General features: G+C 46.3%; 1 protein-coding gene across 1 annotated transcript in view; it reads left to right on the top strand.

Annotated features, from left to right (window-relative positions):
• The window catches only part of DNAH11 (dynein axonemal heavy chain 11), a 271,297-nt gene that overhangs the window by 246,813 nt on the left and 12,456 nt on the right, over positions 1 to 12,028 (top strand). Inside the window, exons 75-76 of the mRNA XM_040964541.1 lie at positions 5,776 to 5,967; positions 8,636 to 8,755. Of these exons, the coding sequence (XP_040820475.1) occupies positions 5,776 to 5,967; positions 8,636 to 8,755 (312 nt within the window). The remainder of the gene's footprint in view (positions 1 to 5,775; positions 5,968 to 8,635; positions 8,756 to 12,028) is intronic.

Genomic DNA, 12,028 nt, shown 5'->3' with positions numbered 1-12,028 from the left:
GAAATATCTTTGAGTTTCATCCTAAAACCAAGACAGTCAGAGCCACGTGTGCAGGGAGACCTAGGTAGCTTTTTCTGAGGAACCTCCCTCTTGAAATAGGTGGTATCTCTTCTCATAGACAAAGAATCCACTATTATTCTTAATCAAACCAGAATGACCTGGAAAAGTTTGAGTATCATGGTTTAGATCTGCTTTTAATATGAGTAAATGTAAAGCCCCTCTTTTCATGCAACATTGTTATTTATATTGTTGCTTCCTTCCAAAATTATGGAAATAGATGAGAGCGCATGTAAATTGACGGCACCTCCATTTCCGTTATCCCTGCCTGTGTCCGTGCCAAGTCATTCTGCTTGCTTTGTAGCCACTGTTCTGAATTTCTGTTCCCTTCTCTCGTTTCTTGCACGTTCTTGATAAGCAGCATTCTACCTAGGAGAGTAGGAGGAGCCCTGAGCATGTGTGATTTGCTGATAAATATTCATCCCTCTATTCAAAAGGTCCCCATCCCGTATGAAGAATGCCAACATGTTTATTTTCTCTGGTACCTATTGGGCTATTACCAAACCAGCCTAATGAGGGAATTCCACTGGTTGGCTAATCATTGAGTAATTTGCACCATACACACACACACACATATATGCTGGCCTACTCCCCCAGTACAGCAGCTGGGGCTGGAATATCTATATATATATATTCTGTGTAGTGGTAGATTCCAGATCTTGTGCAATCTATTAAATGTGTGCAGTATGCTTTCTTTCCCTGTATTGTGTAAGATGTATGTTTGTTTTTATTACTTAATTTTTATCATTTGCAGCCACTTGTGACATTTTTAAGCCCTTTCTAGAAGTAACTACAAAGCAGAAATTTGATACGTTTAAGTAGGAACTGTCTACCCTGCTAAAATAATTGTATTTACTAAAAAAAAAAAGACTTTTCTTTTTTTAAAAAGATTTATTTTATTTTTATTGGAAACTCAGATATACAAAGAGGAGGAGAGACAGAGAGGATGATCTTCATCCAGTGATTCACTCCCCAAGCAGCCACAAAGGCTGGAGCTGAGCTAATTTGAAGTCAGCAGCCAGAAGCCTCTTCCGGGTCTCCCACATGGGTGCAGGGTCCCAAGGCTTTGGACTGTCCTCCACTGCTTTTCCCTGTCACCCACAGGGAGCTGGATGGGAAACAGTGCCGCTGAGATTAGAACCGGTGCCTATATGAGATCCCAGCGCATGCAAGGCAAGGACCTTAGACACTAGGCTACCATGCCGGGTCCCAAAAAAGACTTTTTCTATGAACAAATACACTTCAGCCCAAATATCTCTCAGATTTTGTTGACCAAGATTCCTTTGGAAATTTGATAAAAATAATGAACATTCTCTCCAGGGAAATTCACATTCCAAAAGTTGCACAGATTCCCCCCATAACCCACGTGTGACTTCCCTAGTTAACCTATTCTGAGGATCAGTGCTGTGGCACAGTGGATTAAGCCACGGCTCGGAGCATCTGAACTCCCTACAAGAGAGCTAGTTGGAGTCCTGGCCACTCATATTCCACACTTGATCTTGGCCAAAAGGGCAAGGAGCGATGACTGCTCATGTGTCAGTGCAGTTTCCTGCTGCTGCGCCTAAGCGGCAGCAGATCATGCACAAGTACTTGAGCCCTGCGACCCAGGTGGGACCCTTGGCTGAAGTTCCCTGGCTAGTGTGGATATTTGATTATAAGTATGTTTGAAAGTCAAAGTGCTGGAGAGGCAGTGAGAAAGGCAGACAGAAAATTCTCTCACTGTCTATCACTTTGCCCTTGAAATAGATTTAAAAAAAATTTTTTTTACATAGCTGCTAGTCTACTCATAAAAGTTTTGCTTATTTTAAACGCCATATGGAAAGCCACTTATATTTTGTGGAAGATGACATTTTACAAAGACTTCAAGGAAACGTATTTATTTGTGGTGAAAAGAAGCATTCTCTGAAGTGTTGAAACTGAAGTTGTTGCTAAGTAGGGAGAGCAAAGATGACCAGAATGAATCACTACATAAACATCTCACAAGCCTGGTACAGCCCAAACCAACCAACTAGAAATGCTAAAGAGAACTAAAATTTGCCAGACTTGATGCTGTTTAAGGCTATTTGCCTGTGCACCCCAACTCTCAGAGACTAGGTTCCCAATATTCTTTTGGCAACCACAATCAGGTTGGCTACTATGGAAAGAGCTTCTTGTGGAATCACAAGTGGTTTAGACAGAATGAAACAGGGCTTGTACCCTGACAGGGTTCTGGAGTTACTATATGTTATACTGGAATTGTCACGCACCCAGCTCCTCAGAGCTCACCATCACACCATCTTTAGAATGGGCTCCTCCAGGCCCCAGCTGGTCTTGACCAAAGCCCTGTTCCCCATGGGAGAATGGAAGCAGGAACCAAAAAGATTACAAAGGAAGTATAGTGCTTTCTCTGAAAGATGTTTCCTCCAAGTTAATACACAGTGCTTTTCCTTAACTCATGGCTTCAACTTAGTCACATTGATTAGCCTAACTGCGAGAGGATCTAGGAATACAAATTGAGGGGGGCACTTCTGGGGTAGCAGTCAAGAGGCCCCTGGGCCCACAAAAGAAACTCAGATGAATCTCCTGGCTTCAACCTTGCCCAGATACTGTGTCTGTGGTCAGCTACTAGATAGAAAATTCCCTCATTCTCTCTCGCTCACTCTGCCTTTCAAATAAATATATTTGTAAATAATTCATTTATGTGCATTGGGAAAGCATATTTACAGAGATAAGGAGTGACATAGAGAAAGATTTTCCACCCACTGGCTCACTCCTCTAATGGCCACAATGGCAAGAACAATCCAAAGGCAGGAGTCAGGAGCTTCTTCCAGGGCTCCCACGTGGGTCAGAGTCCCAAGAACTAGGGCCATCCTCTATTGCTCTCCCAGGCCAGAAGCAGCAAGCTGGATGGGAAATAAAGCATCTGGAACATGAAACTGGTACCCATGCAGGGTCCCAGAGGTTGCAGGTAAAGGATTAGCCAGTTGAGCTATCACAACAGCCCCAAATAAACTCTATAAAATTAAATTTGCTGCTGAATCTCTCCTTTAAATGTATTCCTAAAGTTTAACACAAAATTGAAGCTAAAGTTTACCATTCGTGCTTTATTTTTTAAGCAGTCTAGAGATAGGCGTGTAAATCCAATCACCATGACTAGGGAACTCAGGGTCATTTCTTGTAGGATGCTACCTCCCAACAGCTGCTTCAGCCCACCAGCTTCTGTGCCTTGGAGATATCATAAAGGAAGCTCCCTGATACCCAGATAACTGTATTTTTAAAAATTATTTTTATTGAAAAGGCAGATTCACAGAGAAAAGGAAAGATAGATTTTCCATATGCTGATTCACTCCTTAAGTAACTAACTGTTTTATTTATTTATTTATTTTTCCTAACCATATTTTTTTAAGAGTAAGAATTTATTGTTCTTCTGTGAAATTTCCAGGTGGAAACAAGGTAATTGTGCATGTAAAGTTAGTGGCTGTGTACAGATATCACATTGTGTGTTGTCTGCTCTCAAAACGGCTTTAAGATATCGATCAGTTCATTGATTTGTAATAATACAATTGGCCTCAAGCAGAAAAATGGAAAGTTACAAACTTTTTCACTGAAAAGCTATATTAATATTGTTTTCCTACAGTATTTCTGTTATCAGAGCAAGATGAATTACTTGTTCTTTTAATTCTCTTAGCAAGATGAAAACCAAGTTGGTTAATGCAACAGGGGTTGAATTAATATATTTTGTTATTATGGTATCTTGGATTTTATATATATATAGATATACTATTTAAACCAAAGAGGTGTTGAGCGACTTGTTGCATCCTAATTCTGAAAGGAAATTTTGAAACTAATATGGGACCTCCGACATTTAAAACTTGGGTTTTAAATAAATAATAAATATTCAAACTTAATTCTAATTATATGCTTTCTCTTTTCTTCCCAAGCTGGCCTTTCCTTTGATACTTATTTGTGGATACGTTATTTTTTTAAAAAGATTTATTTCAGTTGTATCTGAAAGGCAAGGTTATAGGGAGAAGGAGAGAAAGAGGAGAGGTGTTTTCCAGCTGTTGGTTCATTTCCCAAAGAGGCGCAGTCGTTGGAGCTGTGCCAGGAGCCTCCTCTGGGTCTGCTGTGTGGGTGCAGGGGCACAAGAATTTGGGCCACTCTCTACTGCTTTCCCAGGCCCTAAGCAGGGAGCTGGAGTGGAAGTGCAGCAGCTGGGACTAGAACTGGCGCTCAGATGGGATGGCTACACCACAGACAGAAAGTTCACCTACTACAGCATGGTGGTGTGCCCCCAAAAGTTATTTTTAATGATTATCAAGTTTGAAACTGCATAGGTTGCTTAAAAATAGACTCAAGACATAGGCCTAATGATTCACGCAGGCCTGCCCTAGATGCAATTTGGTGGATTCTAGAATTCCGTTTGATAGCAGCCTAGGAGTTTGCTGACAGCACTCCGGCAACAAATCAAAAGACTGCTCCGGTTTCGACTTGCAGGGAACGAATCTAGTCCTGGCTGAGTAACAGACGTCCGTGGGGACAGCAGCACAGCACCCCTGCTCCCCAAGGTCCCAAGTCAACTCTGGATGAGGCCCAAGGTGTCAGATCCACCCGGCCTGTGGCCTGGCTGTAGTTGGGCCACTCTGAGCCTCTACACAGGTGCAGACTGTTGCAGAGTGTGACTTCATCTTTGCCTGGATACACTAACTCAGCTCACTTTCTTTTCCTGGTGTGCCTACAAAGCAGCCAAGCCAGAGAATGGGTAAGACACTACTCTTAAGCTGTAGATTAGACACCTGTTCTCCTTTATGTGTGTCACTTCTCCTGGCCATTGCCCATCAGTGCCAAGACACATCTTGGGCATTTTCTAAAAGTAGCTTACTGGTCCAGTTGGCAAGACACACATTTTTTCATTCGTGCGTATGCCCTTGAGTCGTCCCAACAACACATTTTACTCTCAGCGCCCCCATCAGGACCACAGGGAATTAGCCTGATGATACAGGCTATGCTGATATCACGGCCAGATGGCAATCCACAGCGACTTAAGCAAGGCAGCAGCAGACTGCTGTTCCCATACCGCCCCCAGCCAGCGGGTACTCTGTCCCTACCTCATGGTTTCCAGGGGTGTCCACTGGGCACCCTGAGTGCACAGAAAAGAGGAAGGAGTGATGGAATGGACAAGGAGTTTCCCTGTAGGCGAATGTCACAGACGTGACACATGTCACTTCTGCTCAGGTTCTGTTGGCAAAAACTTGGTCACCTGGCACATCTGGCTTCCAGGGAGAGTGCAAAACAGTCTTTCTGTGGATGGTTGTGTGCCATGTGGGTGTCCATGACCATGAAACCAAGGAAGAATGACTAGCGTGGTAGGGAAGTGGCCTGCTTCGCCAGCCAGCATTCTACTGCAGAGATGCAAGTAAGATGGTGGTCTCCCATTCTCCAGATCTGACCAAAGAAATTCTGCCTTGGACAGTGAGGTCAAGCAATACTAACATGATGAATATGAACTTATCTCTGACGAACTTGGAAACCGCCAAATAACAAGCACAAATGAAAGGAGTCCTCTTCAACAAACTGGAAAATACAGAGTTCCCATTCTCCCCTTCGACCAAGAGCCATGCTTAAATTTCTGTATGGTGTCTGTGGCATAGCTCCCTATAGTCTCTTACAGGGTGATTGAAGCTTGCCCTTGGAGACTGCACAGATGCAGAAGTCAGCCTGTCTTTGCTTTGCTTGCAGGATACACTTGAGATGTGCTCCAAGGACCAGGAGTTTAAGAGCATCCTTTTTACACTCTGCTACTTCCATGCCTGCGTGGCTGGGAGGCTGCGGTTCGGCCCCCAAGGCTGGAGTCGAAGGTATCCTTTCAATCCCGGAGACCTCACCATCTGTGCCAATGTGCTCTACAACTACTTAGAGGCCAACGCCAACGTAAGTGCTCCTGGGCGGATAACCTCTTCCAAGGCGTGCACTGAATCTGTCAGTAGCAGGGGGCGGGGGAGGGGCGGGCACGAGCAGCATGGACTGTCGTTTCTCTTTGGAAACCCTTACTGAGAGAGCTGGCACGATCGACGCATCTGCCAAGTGTGAGACTCAACCAGATGAAAGGTTTCCCAGAAGTGGATGTTGAAACTTCATCACAAAGGCCATACCAGTTCTACATCAGCAACCCGGTGCATGAAAAAATGTCCTTCATTATGTTAACAAAAACAGTGGTTTACATGTGCATATATGCCAGATTCATTAGGCAGGCAATGAGGCATTTGCACAAATGTAATTACATACAGCAATTCTGACAGTTCATAACGCAGCATTAATCATCACTACAATTAGTTCTGATGATGGAAGCAATTTACAGCGCGTCACATGTATAAATAATGGTGCATTTCCCGCGTGTGTCACTATTATGTATTAAGGATGCCACCTTGTTGTGACTTTCTCGGTAATGTTCCCCTTGATGTGGAGTTAAAGGTAGATGAATGATTTTGTCACAGAGCTGAAACGTGTTGGGCAGATGGGAACGGGGATGCCTCATCGAGAACAGTTGTGGGAACTCTCCTAAGCCCCACGGCTGCATTTTAGAAAGGAAGAACTGTTCACTTCTCAGCATTGTCTGGCTTTATCCTCACAGAAGGGAATGTTTCCCATGAAGCTAAAATTTGTGGGAGCTAGCATGGTGGTGTAGTGTGTTTAGCTGCTGTCTGCAATGTCCTGGCTGTTCCATGTCCAAACCATCTTTCTGCTAATGCCCGCTGGAAAAGCAGTGCCGGATGGCTCAAATCCTTGGGTGTCTGTAACTATGTGGGAGACACGAGGACACACCCTGACTCCTGGCTTCAAATCAACTCATCTCTGGTCCTTTTGGCCATTTGGAAAGTGAACCAGCAGATGAATGCTCATGTGCGCTTGCTTGCTCACATTCTCTCTTTCCCCCCTCCCTTCTGCTCTGCCACTCTCCCACTCCTCTTAAACTCTGTAGATTTGATTCCAAATAAAGAATCAATCAATCTTTAAAAGAGAGAGAAAGGGACCATCTGACACCTCCCTCTGGTCTGGTGTAACTGTGTGTGAGGCCAAGCTGGGGAATGTTCCCCTATTTCAGCTGAGCCCTGCATACAGCGGAGGTAGACCAGAAGTGGGGAGGGGTAGCCGCTGAGCTGGGTTTGTCTCCCACTGTCACATCCTGAGTTGGCAGCTGAAGGGTGCTGCAGCCCACGGCCCTCACTGGGTCCCCACAGCCCACACAGCCTTGTGTTTTTCACACTGTCCTGCCATGGCCTGAGTCATTGAGCACAGTCGTCAGTTCTTGGGATTGGAGAGTTTAGGTGTTATGTGCTCTTAGTGTGGTCATGCCAAATGGCCCTTTTCCAGAGGCTGTGAAAATCTGTGAAAAACAAAGAGTGGATTTCTGTTTTCAGTTTACTTGAGAGGCAAATAGAACTCTCTCGTCTGCTGGCTCATTCCCATCCAAAACCCACAGCCACTGAAACCCAGCCTGGCTAAAGCCAGGAGCCTGGAGCCCGGGTTAGGAACCTTGAGCCGTCACAGTCATCTCCAGAAGCTGCCTCGGTAGGAAGCATAGTGTCAGGAGCAGGGCCGGTGGCTGAATCCACGTGCCCCAGTGTGGGGCACAGGTGACACACTGGCTGAGCCGGGCACCTGACTATTGAAGATCCTGAAGATCAGGGGGTTAGGAAGGGAACGCACTTGTTGAAAAGAGCAGGTGGCTGGCTGACGAGCATCCTCAGGCAAGGGCACATCAGCGACTGAAAGGCAGAGTGAGTGTTCCTGAGCTATCATGAGAGTGGAAATGCAGTTAGGAAGACCGCTTCCCCTCTGCTTCAGCTGTGGCCAAGACGCTCCGTGGCCTGGCACAGGTGGATGGCCGCCTCCTGGGCACTGCGCTCTTGATTTTGTTCGAAGAGCAGCCCGTTCTGCCAGTTCATGTAACCACAGAAGATGTAATTGGGCTTCTTCTTGAGCCCCCCCAAGGGGCGGTCCACTCACCCCGAGGTGTGGGGGTTTTGTCCAGCAGAGCTTCATCACAAACTGGCATGTTTTGCAAAGCCAAGGAGGCTAACGCAGAGGGCAGCAGGGAGAGGCCTCCAGCCCTGCTAAAGTTCTAAAGGAAATAGACAGAAATCCTTAGTCCCAGGGCAGTCCACAGTCACAGCCCTTGGAGTCATGTGAGGCCAGCTGCACCATAAACCCAGCCCTCAGTTCTTGGGAACACGTGTGAACCTGGAAAACGTGACAGCACACTCAGCAGACCCGATCAGAAGTGTGTGGATGACAGAAGACTGCACTGGGTTAAACAGCTACCATGATGCCCAACCTCCTGCAGGTGCCTAAATGAGATTTTTGCAGAGATCAGCTTCTGCAGAACATGTTTTAGGAATGATGCCACTTCCCCGAAGCACTTAGTGTTACTGGAGGTTTAAGCTATAAAATTCTACCTAGACAATTGCTGAGTCTCTGAAATGCTTCCGTAATGGGGAGATGGGTGGCATGGTGGAGGAGGGGGACTGTACCACTCGGTACCCTCCAGGAAAATTCTTTGGGTCCAGAAGTGATGTCTCCATGGCTCTCCCTGATCCAGGTCCCATGGGAAGACCTCCGCTATCTCTTTGGTGAAATCATGTATGGTGGCCACATCACGGATGACTGGGATCGTAGACTTTGCCGGGTGTACCTAGAAGAATTCATGAATCCAGCTCTGGTAAGATACTGTTCATTTCACTCAGAAGAAAATTCTGGTAATAGTTTTTTTAAATGTCATTTTATTATGTACATAATGCTTGAATATTATTGACCTTGTGACCTTTTGTGAGCCTATTCTGACCTCCCTCTGTAAAGGTTTGAAAATTGGTTAGAAATGAAGACTCTTGAGCCATGATTGATGGCTCAATTGGCTAGTCTTCACCTTGCAAGCACTAGGATCCCGTATGAATAACAGTTAATGTCCTGGCTGCTCCACTTCCCCTCCAGCTCCCTGCTTGTGGCCTGGGAAAGCAGTAGTAGAGGATGGCCCAAAGCCTTAAGACCCTGCACTTGCAGGGGAGACCCAGAAGATGCTCCAGGCTCCTGGCTTTAGATTGGCTCAGCTCTGGCCATTGCGACTACTTGGGGAGTGAAGCAGCAGATGGAGGATCTTCTTTATCTCTCCTTCTCTCTGTAAATCTTCCTTAACATAAAAAATAAATAAATCTTTAAAAAAAAAAAACAACTGAAGACTCTTAAGCCCATGCCAAACCTTTTAGAATCGGAATCTGCATTTTAATAAGAATCTTACCTTCACACACACACACACACACACACACACACACACACACACACACACACACACACACACACACACACACACACACACACACACACACCAGCATACCACACACACACACACCCCAGCATACCAGGGTCTGTATCAGCAGGAAGATGGAGTCAGGCAATGGAGCTGGAGATCAAAGGCAGGCACGCTAGAGTGGGACAGGGACATCTGAGTTCGCATCTCCCTCTGCTGTTTGAAGGGTCCAGGTGAAGTTCTCTCCCATGGCCTGCTGAATCTTTAGCATAACCCTGTGGGTGTTGCACAATGTTCCTGTGTGGTATAAGCCAACACACTGAGGCATAGTGACTGACCCCAAGTTTCTCAATCTAGAGAAAAGCTTTACCCAGAACGTTTAGTTTTTAAATTTCATTTCATTGTTGTTTTGGTTGTTTTGTCTGTTGATTACTAACTTCCTACTGAATGTATGTTTGAGAAAATGTGAAGGGCTGGCATTGTGACGCAGCATGTTAAACTGCTGCCTGTGAGCACTGCCCGTGCGGCACACTTGCCATCCAGCTCCCTGCTAATGCGCCTAAGAAAGCAGAAAAAGATGGCCCCAGTCTTTGGGCTCCTACACCCAGAGGTGAGACTGCGTGCAGTCCTAGGCTCCTGCCTTCCTTCTTGGTCCGACCCGGCTGTTGCAGCCATATAGGGAGTGAACCAGCAGATGGAAGATCTCTCTCTCTCTTTATATCCCTTTCTTCTTCTGTCTGACTAGGTCTCTCCCTCTTTCTGCAACTCTGCTTTTCAAACACATAACTTTTGAATGAATGGAAGAAAAGATAGGAGAGAAGGAAGAGAAAGAGAGAAAGGAAAAGAAAATGTGGCTTGAGACCCCGTTTCCTCCTCCCCTGCAGAGGGAGTAAAGATGGTTGTCATATTGCCGTCTGAACAGCCCAGGAATTATCTTCTCAGTTCTCTGCTAGCCCTCTGTCTGTACAGAAATGCTTCACAACCAGGACCATGTTTCTGGTCAAAGGACTCACTTGTTGGAGTAGCCAGCGGGTGCCACCATTGAGATGGTTCTCAGGATTCCCGTAGACCAGGGTTTTAGGGCCATGCTCTGTGTATGGTGCCAGCTTCCTGCTCATGAGCACCCTGGCAGGTGGCAGGTGATAAAGTGTTTGAGTCCCTGCCACCTGTGTGGGGGTCAGATTGAATGGTGGCTCTTGGCTTTGGCCTGACTCGGCCCTGGCCTCTGCCTGCCATGAGAATGAACCAGTGGTGAGATGGTCTCTGTCTCTCTTTCTGCTTTCCAATAAAATAAAGTGACTAATAGTAATATACATGGTATGAAATAAGAACATAAACATTTGTTACACTAAGGAACTTGAGAGTGCTGGCTGTACATTTCTTCACTCTCCTTCTACCCATGTCCAAGTTTATGACCATTTCTTGGTTCTCTCTTCAAAACCCGTGCCACCCTACACCATATTAAATTTTCTGTTCCAGTGGACAAGACGTTATCTGGGTTGATAGTGGAGCCAGAGGTTAACTGTTCTTAGGAGTTTGAGCAACTCCCATTCAAAATTTTATCTGAGATGAGCACGTGACCTCAGACCAGCACTAGATACATTGGATCACCTTCCTCAAGTCTGCATAAGAAGGAAGGTCGTCATGTGTTAGAAGCCAAGCTGTATTCCAGTCTAAGAAGACACAGGCAGGTGATTCTTTCCTTACTGTGTTGTTAATATTGCACAACTGGAGACAGACAGAAGCAGCACATGTTGCCAGTCTGCGAGCCTTCCCCAGGCACTGGTTCTGATCTAGCTCCTGCTTGCCTCAGTTCTAACAACCAGGTTCTTATTGGTTAGGAAGGTGCTTCCAATGCAACACCATTGGAAGTGATCTGGAGCAGTTGCCATGGCAATGGGAGGATGCCCATGGGCAACGCCAACCTCTGGGAGGGTGATGGCAGAGGTCCAGGGGCAGAGCAAGTGGCTCTGGCAGAGAAGCCCTCCAAGGCTTGGCCTGAAGCTAAGGAGGGAGTTACCGCTGCCCAGTGAGACAGTCCATTGACCTTCCCATGTCTGAAACCTCACTCAGACAAGTGCAAAATAAGTTTAGTTGATACAGCCTCAGGGTGTGACTGGTGTGTGTAGGTGTGAGACCTTCCCCCAAGCAACAGCTGCATTTGCAAGCTGGCGCACTCTGTGGACAACGCTGGCTTTCCAGAGGTGACCACAGCTCCCAGACTGGTACCAGGAGCTGAGCGTGCCAGTGCCTGGGTTCCCGTGCCAGTGTGCCGCTCGTGTCACTGGCAGCGTGCATTTCATGTAACACTAACTCAGACGTCAGCGTCCGCAGTATGTCTAGTTGCCGTCTCTCGTGCTTAGTAGCACGTTTACAAATCCACATCTTGGATTGCCATGGAACAGGATCAGAAGGCAGCCCATCAGAGTGTGGCTGTCCAAGCTGTGCTGCACTTGTTCAAAGGATCACCATTGATCAGTGTTCCCTTGCTGTGTAGACATGGGCGAGTTCCTTGTTGGGTAAAAGAGTTTACGCCAGAGAGGGTTCTCTAGCACTCAGGGCTTGGGGGGCCTCTGGCCACAGTTAAGGACTAAACTTTGTGTGTTTTTTCATGTAAGGCACGTGCTTACCAGTGCAAAATCAGCAGTTCATAGCCCAAATTACCTTTAGAAAATAAGGTATCAGGTCACT

Source organism: Ochotona curzoniae, unplaced genomic scaffold, assembly GCF_017591425.1.
Source record: "Ochotona curzoniae isolate NIBS_2020 unplaced genomic scaffold, NIBS_Ocur_1.0 scaffold_3835, whole genome shotgun sequence".
In the NCBI taxonomy this organism is placed as follows: Eukaryota; Metazoa; Chordata; class Mammalia; order Lagomorpha; family Ochotonidae; genus Ochotona; species Ochotona curzoniae.
The sequence above is the reverse complement of the archived record's forward strand: the minus strand, read 5'-3'. Positions and strand labels throughout refer to the sequence as shown.